Source organism: Balaenoptera physalus (genome assembly GCF_965194825.1).
Source record: "Balaenoptera physalus genome assembly, chromosome: 1".
Lineage (NCBI taxonomy): Eukaryota > Metazoa > Chordata > Mammalia > Artiodactyla > Balaenopteridae > Balaenoptera > Balaenoptera physalus.
Genome location: NC_138882.1, coordinates 141,257,723 through 141,276,575, shown reverse-complemented (window position 1 = coordinate 141,276,575; position 18,853 = coordinate 141,257,723). Strand labels below are relative to the sequence as shown.

The 18,853-nt window shown below is 42.4% G+C and overlaps 1 protein-coding gene across 5 annotated transcripts in view; it reads left to right on the top strand.

Moving 5' to 3' along the window:
- Window positions 1-18,853, top strand: part of ROR1 (receptor tyrosine kinase like orphan receptor 1) — a 408,226-nt gene that overhangs the window by 361,410 nt on the left and 27,963 nt on the right. For 4 of the 5 annotated variants that reach the window (XM_082453451.1, XM_082453453.1, XM_082453452.1 and 1 more), the window contains exons 5-7: window positions 8,751-8,878; window positions 10,985-11,302; window positions 12,881-13,126. In XM_082453451.1, the coding sequence (XP_082309577.1) occupies window positions 8,751-8,878; window positions 10,985-11,302; window positions 12,881-13,126 (692 nt within the window). Of the gene's footprint in view, window positions 1-8,750; window positions 8,879-10,984; window positions 11,303-12,880; window positions 13,127-13,641; window positions 17,557-18,853 lie in introns of those variants that run through there. The other variant, XM_082453454.1, reaches the window with a different exon arrangement.

Below are 18,853 nucleotides of genomic sequence, written 5' to 3'. Positions count from 1 at the left end.
AATGTTTGACGTGGGCACCTCTGTGTTGCCTTATTTGGGGCTGGGGGTTGGGGGAGGCATTATACTCACGACTGCTTTTTACGGAGGCTAGTAGTCTCTCCCAACTGCCCTCAGCGGAAGGAATGGGAAACAAAGCTGAGATGAAACAGAAAAGCAAAATGGGGGATTGGGTTTCACCCCACTTCTGAGTAGTAAGATGAAATCAAAACCCTCCTAAGAAGTCCCTAAGTTCCCTTTTCCACTCTTTCCACAAACCCCCTCTTTATTCAATCCATGGCCATAGGCATAAAAGGAAAGTGAAAAAAATATCAAAGCAATCCTAGTAACACTTGTGGTACAAGATCTGACCAGATTGGTATTGTGCATGTCATATTATTCTAAACTTCCATTATTCTCAATGGACAAATTTAGGGGGTAATTTGAATGCCTGATATTTGAAGAACTGCCAGAGAACATCCAAAGGGTTTCTAATGAGAACTCGGGGCCCCAAACTTGGGGGCTCCAAGACCCATCTGTGCATTCCCAGTGCCAGCCTAAGCTTAGGGGCAAAGTAGGCCCTTGATAGGAGGAAAAGTCAAAACACCCCAGGGCTTCTTAGAAGGTACAAGGCTACTCCACCATGAAAACCTCAGTAAATAGGAGGGGGCAAAAGTCACTCATTCTTTTTATAAGTGACCTTCCATATTCTTACAGATACTGTCGTTGTACAGTCCTATCATTCCAAATGCATGTCTAAATAGGAATAAAATCTATCACACACATAATTTCCTCTTAAATTACATTTGTGAGATCCAAGCCTGGGTAATTCTCCTTTTCCAAAGTGAAATGAAGCCCTTGTGTTCCTAAACATCACTATGAAGCAAAGCCAATACCTTCCCATTTCTAAGTTAGACACAAGTAACTATTACGTGCTGCTCTGGAAACTATGACAGAACGTTATTCATCTGTTTGTTTTAATGGTTCACAGCCAAGAGGGGAAAAAAAAACTTTAAAATTTTAATTTAATTTTTCAAAGCAAAAAAATGGTGTGAGACAGCGAAGGTCTCTTTTGCTGAGGAAATAAATGTTAACAATTGTCAGGGTCCAGGTGTGGGAAACAGCACGTGATACTTGACACGGTTGCCTCACAATTGCTCGTGCTCACAAAGGCATTCCAGGAAGAGAAGGGCTATTAGGATGGGCTGATTTCGCAGCCTTGTAGATTGAAGTCTTCTCTGTCAGTCGTCATCCCTCTGGGCTGATGTGCCTTGATTGTGTCACTTTGAAAGCTGATCTTAAAGGTCAAGTGTGTTTACACATTACCCTCTTTGATGCCCACTTTCAGGTTGGTCTTTAAAAACAGAGTTTGGACGATAACGTTGGGATCCCATATTTAACCTGTAATCTCTCCACCGCAGGCAGCCTGAGGCAAAGTATACTTTCGGTGCCCCCGACAGCTCTCCTTCCAAGATGCCCGTCTTCTCTCTTTCACTCCAGCCAGCTCTTTCCATGTCTCCACCTATGTTTATCCTGATACCTCTTCTCCAAGGGCCTTTTCTTCCAAGCTGGTATGACTTAAACTATTTTCCCTCCTCCTGGTTGGCAGTTAACCAAGGATGCTGTTTCAGGAAAAGGAAGGAGGTGGTTTTGGAGAGGTGGTAACTTTTTTAGACCACACCAGATTATATTCTGTTCTTAAAGTTTCTGTGTCTCTGAGCGTTTATCCATATTGGGTAATTCTGCATCCTTTATGCAGATTCTTAATTTTATCATGTATCCCCCTTTTGAATGAAAAGACAGAGCTGATTTTCACCTTTAAGAGATCTGACTGCACCTCCCAAGGGAGAATCTGCCTCTGAGGTGGGAAGCTTTGCACCCAGCCCCAAGCTTACTAGTGCCAGCCCTGGGAAGCACCGTGGGTGTGGATCTGCCATGGCTGTGCTCTAACCAGATCAAGGTAATATGTGACCTGATTTACAAATTTAAAAAGGGATACCTTCCATCATTTATGTCCATGATGGTCTTTGGGGAAGTAAATGTAACTTACCAGTTATATTTGCATTGGTAAAGTGAAATTACTTCCCACATGAGAGAAAATAACCCGAACTTTGCTAAATTGCTAACTGGAGCACACCTAGGGATACTACATCTCTTTGAACTGCATGATGGATTTCGTTCAAACCAAGATTCAGGGCTCTGGGAACAGGCATCTTGATGGGATTTCATCTCGATGGCTCAAAATGGGGCTTTTAAGAGGCACCGAGTGGGGTAAATTCAGAAGTGTTGGAAGATGCCACTCAAGGCGGTCAGTCCCCCATGAGGCTGCCAAGCTGTGGGCTTGCGGAGCACTGTCTCTGGCATTCCAGTTGAAGAACCATGAGAATCAGAACAAAAAAACCTGCTGGGACTGTGTAAATTGCCAGCGCTTTTGGCTAATGAGTGTGCTTGGAAACAACGCCCAAAATCTCTCCCCAGCTCTGAGGCTTAAAATTCCCACTTATTGCTCCTCTCTATTGCTCCCTCTACCTTGTCCCTTGTGTATAAATGAGATTTTTCATAAAAATTGAGGTGAAATTCACATAACTTAAAATTAACTATTTAAAAGTGAGCGATTCCATAGCAGTAAATACATTTACAATGCTGTGCAACCACCATCTCTCTCTAGTTCCAAAACATTTTTATCATAACAAAATAAAACTCTATACCCACTGAGTAGTTATTCCCTATTACTCCCTTCCTCCAGCTCCTGGTTACCACCAGTCTGCTTCCTGTCTTTATGGATTTACTCATTCATGTCAACGGAATCATATACTATGTGGCCTTTCTCATCAGGTTTATTTCATTTACCATAATGGTTTGGAGATTCTTCCACAGTGTAACATGTTTCAGCACTTCGTCCCTTTTTCATGGCTGAATAATATTCCACCGTATGGATCTACCACATTTTGTCTATCCATTCATCTGTTGATGAGCCTTTGGGGTTGTTTCTACTATTGTGAACAGTGCTGCTATGAACATTTGTGTACAAGTATTTGTTTGAGTCTCTGAGATTCTTTTGTTTGAGTGAGATTTTATAGTTAGCAAAGTGCCTTTATGTCCATTCTCTTCCTAGTGAGGAGGAGCGTGCATGTTAACTAGTCGTATTACCCCAAAGGGCAACATGTTAGGGCCTCACTCCTTAGTAAGAATCACTTCAGCTTGACTAAGGCTTTTAGGCCCCAGTGTAAAAACTGGTGCAGAAGAAAGTGGTTTCCAGTTTGGAGGGTCCTTCTGGTATGGAGAGGGTCCACGTCTGTGAGCTAGCCTAGGTCATCTCCATGTCTGTTATGTCTATTACAGTTCTGTTGGTCAGTCTGTGCACAGTGGGATGAGGGTAGAAACAGCTCTCAGCAGCACCCTCTCCCTCATTCGGCTCTTGTTTACTGAGCTGTGCACTGTGCCGGGCCCTGGAGTTACGAAGCCAAATCAGACCTGGTCCTTGCCTTAGAGTAGTGGTAAAGTGGGCAGAAAACAGACAAACATAATATGAAGTCAGAAATGCGTAGGAGTGGTGTGATAAAGGTGCTGGACAGGTGGGGGAGTGGAGTGGGCAATGACTAACTTTCCTGGGGGAGTTGGAACATCGGGGTCTTAAAGACATAAAGGCAACCACAAGGTGAGAAAGAGGATGGAGGGAGCGCTGGGTCTCAGGAAGAGAACAGGCGAGGCCAGGAGAACAGCAAAGTGCATTCCTTGTTTGGAGACTAGCAAGGTCAATAGCATGGCTAGTATCATTAAGTTCACAGGTTCATCAGGCCAGGAACCAGGCTGGAAAAATGGGCAGGAACTAGGGAAAGGCCTTGTGTACTACAGTCAAGAAACTGTGGTGAGTCAGAAACTAGGATGAATTTTAGGCAGGAAATGACCTGATCAAGTCTGTGTTTTGAAAAGATCCCTTTGTAACAAGTGACTGATGAACCAGCCTCCCACACCCTCCCTCCCGGTCTGCCTTCTCTGTCATCTCACCGGCCGTAGGCTGGCCCTGGACTGAAGTGCAAGGCCAGGAAGATGCCTTCTTCTTCACACACGGACCTCTCGTCAATTGCCCCACCCTCCTTGTATACAACTTTCAGCAAAGATGAAAGTGCCAACAGCAGTTAATAAAAATTCCATCTATACTGAGCTCTTCCTGACCAAGTATGTCATCTCTCCTGGAAGTATTTGAATTTAGAAGTAGGCCAAGCTCAAACAAATAAGTGAACTGTTCATGATGGGAATTCAGCCACCCAGGGATAGGCGCAGGTGGATTCTGATAAAGTTGTTCTGAAGATTAAATGAGGTCATTTGAGGGCCTTCCTGATACCCTCACACCATAGCCCCTCCTGCTCATCTGTATACAGTAAGGTTCCCACCACCCCACCCCCCGCCATCCCGTAACACTTTCCTTTTTTTTCTTTTGTTTTTTTACTTTTTATTTTGAAATATTTATATTTAAGAAAAGTGGCACAAGTAGTACAGAGTTTCCCTATGCTCTTATCCCATTACCCCTAATGTTAACGTCTTGTGTCAACATAGTACTGTTATCAAAAGTAAGAAATTAACACTGGTACAACACTACTAACTAATCTACAGACTTCGTTCCGTTTTCACCAGTTTTTCTACGAATATTAAGGGTTTCTTTGGAAATCATGTGTCTAAGGCAACAGTTGAGTTTGCTCTCTTGTCTGCCTTAAATTGAGGCACGCTTCAGAAACCCTGCTCTCCCTGGAAACGCTGAAGAGAGCGCCAGCAGGCCTCTCATGAGCCAAACCTGGCACATCTCCATTTTGGCATCCATTTGGGGTATTCTGCGTCCTTTTACTCCCCATACTCCACCTACCCGCCCATCCTTTCTCCTCCTTTCCTGCTCCCCACTCTCAAAAAACTACATCGTGGGCTTCCCAGACCCCACACTGCACAGTGCGTTGTTTTCATTTTTGGAGAGCTCTCGAGAGCCTTATTCCAGACCCGAGAGGTTTGCCAAGGAACGTGTAGCTATTGACTCCCACTGTCACTGGCAAACTCCCGTGGGCAGTGTTTCCCCATTCTCGATCCATGGTGCTTCCTGAGTGGATACTCCTACTGCTGCCACGTTGGTCATCCTTGCTCTCAGCTAGCGTGACCATCCCTCATAAGCTCCTTGCTCTGGGGAAGGGGGAGACCCCAGAGGTGGAGGGCAAACTGTGTTTGCTTTTCCCTATCACATGACAGCGACTTCGGAAGGTTGAGGGGCTGGTAACACAGTAACTAAATTACCTTTATGAGAAACAGGAGCGCCCATCACAAAGCACCCGGGCATCCTGACATCACGATGAGGTAGCTGGCACATGTTTGTGCCAGCTGCTGTGATGAATGGCCAGAATTCCATTTGCCTTCTCCTAGTGCACTTTTCTTCTCCCTGGAACGCAGCCTCGGGCACGCTCGCAGCAAGTGCCCTTGCACTCTTGCTGCCTTGCTGCTTCATGTTTTTAATTTGCTGAGCATGGAGGGCATCAATGATGAAAGAAGTGTGAGCTGGAGAAAAGCATAAAGCTGATTAATGTTGGAGGAGCGTTTGTTCCCCTCCAGCCACAGCGAGCAGGGAAAATGGAAAGGATGAAAGGCGATTGCGACTTGATGTTTAAAAGAAAATCTTTTTGCCACCCAGCAGATACCAAAACATCTTCACAGTAGAAGGCCCCTGTAAGCAATGCAAAAATTTCTATAACCAACCATTTGGAAGGAAGCTGTATACCATGGTTACAAGTGCTAGTCTGGGGCAAATCTAATTCTTCTGCTTTCTGTGTCACATTAGACAAGTTCTTTGCTCTTTCTGACCCTATAGTTTTCTCATCTGTAAAATGGGAATAATTACACCTTCACCTTCTGTATAAGACTGTTGTCAGGATTAAATGACTTAATATTGATTTTATACATAAATGAAATTTAACAGTGCCTGGCACAGAGTAAAGGCTCATTACAAAACCTCTTATTTATTATTAGGCTGATTTAATTTAAAGTAGTATTGAAAAGTAGAACATCATTACAGATCCAACAGCCTGGTATTCAAGCTTCAGTTTGAATTTTGAGTTTTAAATCCTAGCTCCACAACTTACTGACTTTGTGAATCTGAGCCAGTTACTTAACTTCTCTGAACTTGAGTTTCTCCCTCTGATAAATAAGGATAGTAACACTGCACAAGGGGCTACTTTGACGAAAGCACTTAGCATAGTACTCAGCACAAAGAGTGGCAGACACTTAATACATGTTTATTTTTCTAGTGCTGTGGTTCTCCACCGCATTCAAATCACCTGAGAGCTTTTTAAAACGCATGAATACCTAAGCTGCATCCCCAGAGACTGACTTAATAGGTCCGAGGTGGGGTTTGGGCACTGGTATTTTCGAAAGCTTCCTAAGGAGATTGTATAAGCAAACGGACTGAGAACTACTCCTTAGCAGGTGACATTACATACTGTTTTTTTTTATTTTGTTTGTTTTGTTTTTTATATCTGTCCCCAAGAGACTAGCCAGTATATCAAGAATTCTGGGCACAGGCAAAAATTTAATACACCTGCAGCTCTAAGCCCTTGATAAGAAATATGCAGCCAAGGAATTGCATTCCATTTTATTCCGAGAAACAGTATTCAAAGGGTCTTTTTACAATCTTGAACTGGAAAGGTGGTAAGAAGTTTAGCCTAAGCCTCACACATAAAATATGGAAACTCCCAGTAGGTCAGGGATTTATATCTGGGGGTAATTCCAGGGTTTCGTCCTCCCAAGAGATATAAATTGAGGCCTTGAGAGTTTAATGCGGGGGAGGAAGAAGTGTTCTCATAATGACACCTTAAAAATCCAGAGCTCTGCTAATGCCTAGGGATAGAAAAGCATCGTCTGTAATAGTGGGGGTGGGAGTGGGGGGGGTGCATTCTGGTCTCCGGACTTCAGTCTCCGAGATCCAAGGCTGGGTCATCGAGAAACTTCTTTCTCCCCATAGGTTTATGGTATTAGCTACCCAATAAAAGTGGGGTTAATTTTACAACCCAAGTAAAATTTAAGCCAAAAAGCCTTCAACATTACTCTAGGATTTATGAAAGTAAACATTTAGAGTGCTTGCAGGATTTTGCAACATTAAAATTTCAGTGTCTTTATGTCAGGTATATGATATATTCACTTGTTCGTGTACTTAAAGGTTACGTTTTTAAGAGCTTTGCACTGCAAACTATTTGGAGGACTACACTGAAGTTACTGCTCCCATCTCCACCTTCAAAATGACTGTTTTAGTGAATAGGGAGTAGAAAGCAACTGAAAACCAGTGTCTTTTAAGGATCAGCTCTATCAGATTTTTTCACCTGGTTTCCTATTCTAGTGGGCTTTCTAGACTCCCTCACTGAACCCTCAGGTGTGGAAGTCCAGGGTCACAGCACTGACCACAGTCGATTTTACAAAGTAGAAGCTTAGTAAATAACTCTCCTTTAAACAAATGTCTTCTTTGGTAACTGTAAGTACTTTAATAATAATTGTGTGTTACCTCAGTGTAGCACTTTTTGAAAGCTTTTACACAATTTGATAGGATCCTCATGACTGTGACTTACAGGGTCGAGAGGTCAATTATTAGCTTCATCTTATAGATAAGAAAACCATAGCTCAGAGGACTTGGGAGGTTGCGTAAGGATACGCAAATGTTAAATGTAGAAGGAGAATTGTGTTCTCCTGATTTTTGCTCTAAAGTACTTTAACTTAGAAGAAACCAAAGAGGAAAAATGATGCTTTGTTCAGATGATGTGTCGATTCCAGCCATGTTAACGGAGAAGGAGCATCCAGGAGAGAAGTCCGCCCATAAGCCTGGCAGGTAGCCTTCTGCTTGGCTGTGGTCTGCCTTTCAGAAGCAGATTGAGATTCTGTACTCTGGTGTCTTGAGCTTATCATAGGCCCTTGTGGGAGGTTTTGGCCTCTGTCCTTTCAAGCTGAACCTGCCATCTTGGGTCCTAATCTCCAGCCTTAGATCTCCAGCCGTTTGCCAGACTGTCACTAATCACATCACTTTCTGGTATCCCCTTGTCTTCAGAATAAAATCTCTGCCCTCCCTTTTATTATTGTCATTTGAGGCAGCAAACATTTTTTAAAGATTATTTTTTTAAGTTTTAGGGGATTATGAAAGCAAGTATCCACTGGCATTTGCTCTGGATTTCCTGGGATTTAGTGACTCATTTGAAATTGTCCAGTCCATGGTTTGCCATGGACCTCTCTCTGCAGGGTGGAGAGAATAGGTCTCAAGCAGGAGCCACATAACTGGACTGCCCTCTGGTTTCTTTCCAGCTGCCCCCAGCTTCTCACCCCGTGGAATCTCCTAACTGACATATCAGTCCGAGTGTATCTTGGGGATAACGCGCCCACGCCTTTGTAGCAAATGAAGAGGAAATAATCTGTGCTTAAAAAACAAAAAACTGTAGAACATGTGCCCAGATTTCCAACTCATTCCCTCTTTACTCTTACAACTACATCATCTTCCAGCCCACCACCAGCTGCGAAAATAAAAGTGTTTTCTCCCAGATTTAAGGATGATTTTGTGCTTCAGGATGATTTTTCTGGGGGTGAAGGAAACTTGACCGACGTGACCAACAGATGTTTTAAACGATGGATGGAACTGAGGAAAAAGCCCAGTCTTTAGGATACTGTGCCCCACTGCGCCCCCTAGTGACTGTCTGGGGCATCGCGCAGTCAGAGCCAACTGCAAGTGTGTACTGCACCCTCTAATGTCTGTGCTCTGTTTTTAGAGATGAGTATGAAGAAGATGGATTCTGTCAGCCGTACAGAGGGATTGCGTGTGCAAGATTTATTGGCAACCGCACTGTCTATATGGAGTCTCTGCATATGCAAGGGGAAATAGAAAATCAAATCACAGGTAGGTAGCAATGAAATTATATTTATACCTTGCATAACAATTTTTCTCGCCAGAAGTTTTATTGAGCTCTTCTCTTGACAAAGGATTAGGCTAAGCATAGGGGTTAGGAGCAGGGCCATAAAGAAACAGGAGATGCAATCTCTGCTCGGAAATTTACATTAGAATAATTTATTGAAGTTTGCCCTTAGAGGAAAAGGAGGCTTTGAGAAGTCTCACATTCATTCAAACACTCCATAAATATTATTGGGTGCCTTTGGCATACCAGGACCTGGGCTGGGCACTGGGGATGTGATGCTGTGGGGAGTAAGCCAGGTACGTTTCTGCCCTCACAGAGCTTACTGTTTGGAAGCAACATTGTGTCGACTGAAAGCAGATGAATTTAGAGTCCAGAATTCTGGATGCTAATCCCAATATTGCCATTACTGTGACTTTGGGGAAAGTCTCTTACTCTGCATGAAAATCTCTTTCTTTACCTGTGAAGTGAGTGAGGAGGCAAGATGATCATAGGTCTCTTCCTGCTCTAACTTTCTCTATTTTACCCTTCACTTTTCTGAATTGAAAGTATCTTTTTAATGGAAATCTAATAGTGAAGCACTACCTAGCACACGTGAGGTACGTCGTGTCGGCCACCTTGCACGATTTCGTACACCTAGTTCTGGTGGTTGCAGCCGCCTGTGCCTCTCCCATTAGTGTAGTTATTATGCCTCTGTGCCCTGTACCCTTGCAACACATTAAAATGGCCTTTCTGAAATTCTAATAAGGTTGCCAGCTTCAGCACTGAAAAATACAAGACACCCAGTTACATTTGATAATTTTTTAGTATGAGTATGTCCCAAATGTTTATCTAAAATTCACATGTAACTGGATCCTTTGTAGTTTATCTGGCAAATCTAGGATTTAAGAGAGGCAAGAACAAACCCAAGGCAGGCACGCAGAACAGCCAACAGTCCAGAAACTATGTCCCATGAGGACTTCGAAGGAGCTAAGAGAGGGCCAGGGAAGCTATTTAACCCGAAGAAGCAACTGTAGGAAGATGTATTTGCCAATTGCGAAAGCCCTCAGGCTTTCAAGAGGAAAGACTGTGAAATTCCAGAGCAGAAGCAGGACTGATGGGGAGAAGCTATTGAAGAAACATTTCAACCTAGTAAAAGAACATTTGAACATACTTTTTACTAAGTATTCACAAAAATAAATGGGAGTTCTGATATAAATTTTTGGTCACCCAATTATATTAATCCTCTCTTGGACATTTTCAATGGACATCAGCTTACTGGAAAGTATTAACATTTTTTTTTAAATCCATTTAACTTTTTTAACACAGCATTTCCCAAACTTGTTTGGTTATGGAACCCCAACTTCCCAAACACTTTTAACATTCTACAGAATTAATGTTCTGAGGAACATACTTTGGGAAACAGTGTACTAACAACCTCTTAGGCTGCCTTGTGAGTATAAACTCCTTGTCAGTAGAGGTGTGCAAAGGCTAGTGCTCTTTTTGTACAGGGATGAGAGGTTAGGCTAAGTGACCACTAATATTCTATAATACACACTGGAACAACTGAGTTGTACTCTTCGAGAACTTCCAAATGAGTTGCCTCATTTTCAGAAGATGGGATAGAAAGTATTCAAGCCACAAAGAAATTAAGCAAGTCACCCAAAGTCATCCAGCAGCTCAGAGGCAAGACACAGAACGAAATCCTGTGATCGGGCTCAGTCACTGCATAAAGCAAGCTCTGCCCTGCAGCTGTCAAATGTTTTAGAAGCCTCACAAAACTAATAAAAAGTACCGGATGAAACACAAAGTTCTGTTGCTTTGTAGTAAAAATGAAAAATATATTGTACTTTAACCTAATTAATTCTTTTTATTAGGAAATGGTACATATGTAACTTAATCCTGTTTTTTTAACTTTGTAGTCAAAATTATTTTTTTCAAGCCAGTGAAAGTAAGCTGCTTAGACATCTGAAATGAATCTCCTTCTCTTGGCCTTGTCTGTTTGAGCACAGCAGATTCTTTCCAATGTGTGTTTACATCTGATATCTGTTGACTAGATAACCGGGGGAGATAAACCCTGCCCCTGGGAGTTAATAATTCTGTTTGTTTTCCAGCTGCCTTCACCATGATCGGCACCTCCAGTCACTTGTCTGATAAGTGTTCTCAGTTCGCCATTCCTTCCCTGTGCCACTACGCCTTCCCATACTGTGATGAAACCTCATCTGTCCCAAAGCCCCGGGACTTGTGTCGCGATGAATGTGAAATCCTGGAAAATGTCCTGTGTCAAACAGAATACATTTTTGCGAGATCAAATCCCATGATTCTGATGAGGCTGAAACTGCCAAACTGTGAAGATCTCCCCCAGCCAGAGAGCCCCGAAGCTGCAAATTGTATCCGGATTGGAATTCCCATGGCGGATCCTATAAACAAAAGTAAGTGGTAGCCCCTGACCTTCTGTGCTGCCTCGGGGCCCAGCAACCCCATGAAAACTGGATCTTGATTCCTAGTAATGATTCGTGTTGATAGTCAGATTACCTTCCAATGGGCCAAATACTGTGTGGGGCTGAGCATTCAGCGGTGGCTTAGATGCAGTGCCTATCTTCAAGAAGTTGCATGACGATGATAATTTTAAAATATGGTTTCTGGTTCCTTAATAACTTAAAAATAGAATTGCCATATGTCCCAGCAATGCCACAACTGGGTATATACCCAAAAGAATTGAAAACAGGTGTTCAAACAAAAACTTGTACAGAAAGGTTCATAACAGCTCTATTCACCACAGCTAAAAGGTGGAAACAGGCCAAATGTCCATCAGTAGGTGAGTAGATAAGTACATTGTGGTATATCCACATAATGAAATATTATTCATCCATGAAAAGGAGTAAAATCCTGTTACATGCTATAACATGGCATGAACCTTGAAAATACTGTCATAGAAGGAAGCCAGACACCATTGTATGAGTCCATTTATATGAAATATCCAGAGTAGACAACTCCATAAAGACAGAAAGCAGATTAATGGTTGCCAGGGGCAGGGGGAAGGGGAGAGTGGGCAGTGACTGCTTAAGAAGCATAGAGTTTCTTTGGGGGATAATATAAGTGTTCTAGGATGAGATGGAGGTGAAGGTTGCACAGTATTTTGAATGTTCTAAATGCACTAATGGTAAATTGTATGATCTGTGTATTGTGCCATAATTTAAAAAATATGTATATGGAGGCTTACCTCCATCCTCCTTCCTCTCACCCCCATGAAACAAAAGACTGTTTTTCTGTGCATTTCCCATGTGCATTGGCATGGCAATGGCCCTAACCCCTGTCAGAAACCCATAGTGCCCTGCTGCTGACTAACATTTTCTGAGAACTAGATTCTTTTTTTTTTTTTTTTTGGTTGATTGATTGATTGATTGCTATGTTGGGTCTTCGTTTCTGTGCTAGGGCTTTCTCTAGCTGCGGCAAGTGGGGGCCACTCTTCATCGCGGTGCGCGGGCCACTCACTATCGCGGCCTCTCTTGTTGCGGGGCACAGGCTCCAGACGCGCAGGCTCAGCAGTTGTGGTTCTCGGGCCCAGTTGCTCCATGGCATGTGGGATCCTCCCAGACCAGGGCTCGAACCCGTGTCCCCTGCATTGGCAGGCAGATTCTCGACCACTGCGCCACCAGGGAAGCCCCGAGAACTAGATTCTTTATTACAGGACTCATGTGCAGAAATGGAAAAAACAGTCCCTGCACCATTCACTAGGAAATGACTCCTGTGCCCCCAGGTCCCGCCCCAGTTCTGATTCTTTTCTGTGTTCAATATCAAAAATACTTGTGGAGGACTGGTTTTCTTCCTGAAGCATAAGCTGTAAATCCTCCCAGGAATGTCACTGCAAGGCCCGCTCTGTGTCCCATCAGGGAAGCCTCGGCCGTGAGGTTAATCGCACGTCCTCCCTCCAGAAACTGCTGGCCGGGAGCTCCAGCACCTCCTCTGCTTCTCTCTCACAGTTTGGGCTCTTCTTCTGTGTATTTCAGATCACAAGTGCTATAACAGCACAGGCGTGGACTACCGGGGAACCGTCAGTGTGACCAAATCAGGGCGCCAGTGCCAGCCGTGGAACTCCCAGTACCCACACACACACACCTTCACCGCCCTCCGCTTCCCAGAGCTGAACGGAGGGCACTCCTACTGCCGCAACCCAGGGAATCAGAAGGAAGCTCCCTGGTGCTTCACCTTGGATGAAAACTATAAGTCTGACCTGTGCGACATCCCAGCATGTGGTAAATACCGTCCTTGCCTTTAAAGGATTCAGTCACTTTAAAAGATCCCCACTCCATGCCCCTTCCCTTAGGAGAATCGTGTAAGGGGGCAAAGGAGATTGATAGTGTTTGTTTGATCTCACACTGTTTCTAGGATAGATAAACCTTGCTGCTTTGACATAAAACACGTTTTAGGGTACCAAAGCACACTCTCAAGGAGGAAACTGCTTTTATCCCTGCAGCTATTGTGTTAGTGAGTATAACAGGCACCGTCTCTCCAGAAGTACAGCTTATCACCATCATTCATGTAGTGAAAGGTGTTACCCACGATGGTCCGGGTCCAAGTGTACCTTTTTTAGCACAACAGGTGTATTGGAAGCAGAAAGAGAACACCCACAAGGGAGGATGAATCTATAGCCATTACTCAGTGATCCAAGGCAACCTGTGGATAAACTGTGTCCTTTGTCTCATCCTTTTATGCTGCAGAAGTATAGAAAGAAAATGAAATTTCTGAATCAGTTTGTTCCTTTTTCTAGAAAATGTTTGGAAGGTAGGAGAAAGAGAATGCAAATGCTGCTGATACCTGGAGTTCCAGTCTATTTTGGAACTGATTCATCTTCCTGATCCTAGTTCTATTGATAATGTCACCTGAGTTTCCCAGGCATAATGGGAGAGTCAGGATGTCACAGGAAAGCCACACCGGTAAAATGGAGCTAATAATGATATACATCCAGGGTTTATTGAGAGAATAAAATGAGTTGATAACTGGAAAACTCTACGATATCTGGAAGTTAATAAATGTTTAATAAATATTTTCTAGTGTAATTATTATATAGTCATTATATAAAGAGGAATTTATTATAACTAGTATGTAGTCTTCACATATAGAGGAATGCTTGCTCTCAGTTTAGCAAATACTGTTTGAGCCCACTATGGAGTAGGGAGGGTGAAAAAGGAAGAAAATATGATTCATGTTACAATCACAATGCAGTGTGTGTGATACAGTAGAAGTTAGCACACATGTTGTGGAGTAAAGAAGAGGAAGCTAAAACATACTACAGAGGTCATTAGGAAAAAGTAATAAAAATAATAAAAGAACCCTTAGTGATAAAAATTTGGGAAACTATTATACTACAGTTTCATTCTTACATGTTACCTGTTACCACGGTATATTTTCCTGCAAAATGGTTTTATAGATGGTTAAACATACTCAGTTTGAGAAAGAGGTAAGCAGACCCTTTTTGTGTTGCTGGGCTTTAAAATGCCTTCATATGCAGCATAAAGAACAAATTATGAAGTTAACTCTTCCAGAGCCACCATTGGAAACATCAAAGCAAATTATCCTGTATTTTTTAAATGGTTTGCACTTAAAATTTATGACTTTTCCCACATGCTATATTCAACGTTAATAGGAAAGGAATAAAATAAAATGTAGATTTATGATCATTTACTTAGTTGCCCCATCCCTTCTCCTACACCAGGTAGGTGTGAAGATTTGCAAGAGAGCCAGGGATAAAAGCGATACTTACTGAGCATTTCCCATGTGGCAGGCATCATTCTTAGAGTTTCAGAGGCTTTATTTATAATAAGGGGGTTAAGAGGGTTAAGAATACTCTCACGTTGTGACAGGTATTCTTAACCCTGTGCTGCCAAGGAAGAAACAGAGGCTCAGAGAGCAATAGAGTCACCCCGCTAGTCTGTCTGACTCCAAACTCATCTTCCTGCTACTCCACTGTGCTGTCTCAGGAGACTGATGTGTGTCCTTAAGGAAACCAAATGAATTATTTTAAGGAAGAAAACACATTGTTTACTCGACTCTGGGTGAACGCCGTTGTCCTTTAGGTGACTTCTGACCCTTAATTTCCAACTATAATCCTCATCAGAAGTAGGGAGATAATCAGACATAGAGAACAGACTTGTGGTTGCCAGGGGGGAGGGGGATGGGGGAGGGAAGAATTGGGAGTTTGGGATTAGCAGATGCAAACTAGTATACATAGGGTTGGATAAACAACAAGGTCCTACTCTGTAGCACAGGGAACTATATTCAATACAATACCCTATGAAAAAGAATGTATACCAATATATGTATATCTGAGTCACTTTGCTATAGAGCAGAAATTAACACAACATTGTAAATCAACTATGCTTGAGTACAATTTTTAAAAATAAAATAAAAATAAAGAAGCAGGGAGATAATTTGCTCATAAACTGGAAGATTTGTTGATAATCGGATTCAAGCTTTATTACAATTAGTTTAAGTCAAGATTCGAAATGATACCTAAAAAAAGTATTGCTTTCCATTTCAACGGTGTTCCTAAAGCAGTCAGACCAAACACGCTCTCCAAAAGATGAAAGAAACCCTTGAACAGTCTTTCAGACTGTGGACACAGAAAGAATGACCACCTATATTACCTACTATGTGCCTGCACGGTGCTTTGTGCTTTACATCTTCATCTCCATTTAAAACTCATCACCACGCTATGGGATAGATGTTATTAACATATCCCACCAAGGTTCAGAAGGGTTAAAGGACTAGTCTAAATGAGACAACCCATGGGATTGGACTTTGAACTCTCGTCTATTTGCACATAGCTCTGACCAAACTCAAAGCTTGCACTCTTTCCCCAGACACTCTGCTGTTTTCCATTTAAAGATTTTTCAGAAATAAATAAAAGAGTGACAATAGGCTCAACCTCTGGATTTCAGTATACTGAGTCCCATAACATGATATGACATCTAAACATGTTCCCTTGCTGATGAAGAATTCCATCATAGTATTGCTCAGTATATTATTATAGTATTAATCAGTACAGTGATGTTGGAAACCCTAAGATGTTTCTCTTTGAATATCAATCTGCATAATTCTGAGGACTGGTTAATTCTAGTCATATGAGAGATAAATTTAGATGAAAGTTAAATCTGCAGATAACAAGCCAGTTTTCACCACTTACAATAAAACTTTTTTTAAAAAGACATTTTCATTTCATTTGGAAAGAAAACAGTTCCTTTTGAATTCTTCAGGCCAAGCCACAAATACATCCATTAAAGGAACAGGGAATCCTTGACATGTGATGAATAAGAAGCTGGCTGAGAGGCCAGCGGCTCCCCAGGGTATGAAATAAAGCAGAGAGCAGGTCGGCATCAGCTGTTGCTCCAAGGCAAGGCTTCTTGTAACTGCCCCTTGATAGCCCACCTCTAACAAAATAATCATACTAGAATCCTACTTTTATAACATTTCGTTAGAGCATTTGATTTTTTTTTCTTATTTCATCCTTACAAAAATCATAAAAGATAAAGCAGGAATTTCCTGCCCTACTTTAACATATGGGACAACCAAGGCCCAGGGAAGCGGTAGGACTGACCCAAGAACACAAATTAGTTAACAGAAACCAGGTTTCTGGTTCAGGCCCAGGTTCCCTAGGGCCACTCACTGCTGTTTGTTCTGTACCAGTTGTTCTCAAACCGGGACAGTTTTGCCTTCCAGGGTGCATTTGGCAATATCTAGAGATACTTTGGTCATCGCAGCTGGGTGGGGTTGGGGGAGGCTACTGACATCTATTGTGTAGAGGCCAGAGATGCTGCTAAACATCCCAGAGTGCACGGAACAGCCCTCACGAAGAATTATCCAGCCCAGAACGCCGGTAGTGCCAGGTTTGGGGAACCCTGAGACTGAAAAAGAATTATACAATTTAGACCATAGAATATAGCATATTGCATATACTGTATAAATTATACAATTTAGACTATAGAATAACAATATTAAACAACAGTTAACATTTCCTGAGTGCTTACAAAAAGCCACTATGCAAAGAGTTTTTTATGCATTGTTTCATATATAATAGTTCTATAACTGTATGAGTTGAGTTTTATTCTGCCCAAGAAGAGACAAATGAGACTTAGGTTAAATAACTTGTCCAAGGCCACATGGTTAATAAGAAGTAGACCCAGGACTCAGAGCTATAGCCAGTCTTGTAAATTCTATGATTTATATATGTGTGTGAGTATTTGTGTGTTTATGTATACAAATAGGTAGGTAGGTAGGTAGGTAGGTAGATGGATGGATAGATAGATGATAAATAGATTGATAGAGATACTGAGAATAAGTCTGCATCTTATAATGAGGTGTAAGCTGTGGGGCATATCTGAAATGAGTTCTTTTCCTCCTTCCTCTCAAATGGGATGAAGTCTCATGGGAATGTTCCTGCATTCTTTGTTAAGTCAAAGTTAAGGAGGTTTCAAAATCTCCACGGGGTTTCTCATTTTCCTACTGATATCTTTTGTTTTCATTTCAACTAAGTAAGGCTAAAAGAAGTATAGACCTAATTAAATGCAGAATGTGAGCATTTGTTGTACTTTCTAGAATAAAGTCACTTGAGAACAGTCTGCCCCAGATTGTTTTATCTGTGAACTTTTACTCTAAGACAGAACATAAAATTAAACACAACCAAATATGTCTGCTGTGAATTCTGGGAATTGGCTCAGCTAGGGCTGTATGCGTGTGCCCAGGCAGTGCCTGGGAAAAGCGAAAGAACGAAAGATAGTTTGAGCCAGACGTGACCTCTCACCTTCCCTGTCTTTTCTTTCCTATCCCAGGCATCCAGCAATTAGAATGGTTATTATTCATTCATTCACTTACTGAAACCAATATGTGTTGAACTTCTACTACACTTTAGATTTTGCTAACAAGCCACGCCCTCGTGTAGCTTACAATCTAGTGGAAGAATCGGATGAAAAAAATGCAAATCACATTAAGCACTGTCTTACAGTTCCCAGCATTAATGTGTGCTGTTACGTGCTTTTCTGTTTGTGCCGTGACGTCTGCTGTTGGTTGAACACTGTGCTAAGTTCTTTACAGCGGCATCTGGCCTGTGACTTAGCTGATGCTCAATAAAATGTGCTGAGTTAACCCTCATAATAACCACAGGTTAAAGGCATCTCCTTCATTTCACTGATGGAGAAGCTGAGACGATGTTATTTTTACTAAAGCCAAGACCAGATCCACAGGACTCAAGGTCCAGCCTCTGTCCACCATGCTACAGCTACTTAAAGGACACGTTCTAGCTTATTCAGAGGAATAAACATTCCTTTATAATTTTCCTCTTCCCTTTGATCCTTATGAGCTCTCTAGGTCTTTGATTTTCTTATCTGAAGCTGTACAGATGCAGGAATGGAGCCCCCAGACACAAGACATCTTCTCTGAGACCCCAGGGTGCTCTACTTAGCTTCAGCCTGATCGGGACTAGGTCCCCCGGCAGCTCCACCCGGGCCTCACAGCGTTTGTCCTTTTCCCGTTAAGTCCTAGATCTCCTCCCTTCCTGGCAGCTCCAGGTCCCCAGTCCTTTGGCCATCTTCTGTGAGATCCTGCCTGCAAACCTTCATTCACTACGCTCTCACCTCTAGTCACTGTGGCCACCTTCCAAGCCAAATACTGTGGGCTGGGTGGAAACAAAGTCGAAAAAGAAACATTTGCCTATGTTCCTTCCAGCTGGCACCTAGGCACACCTCCCAGCTTCACAGCTTCACTGTAGCCCTTATCATTGCTTTTCTGCACAGCCCTGAGTGGAGAACTGTGGAAAATGTCTGTTTCTTTGGGAGCTCCTTTTGCAATGACCTAACCATTTGCCCTTGTCCGTATTCTACCACATAACTTATATTCTGTCTGTCTCCCCAACTAATTGAGATCCCCTATTTGTTTCTTTCTTGAATTGTATGGGGAGGCGGAACCTTGATTACGTTCATGTTTTCATA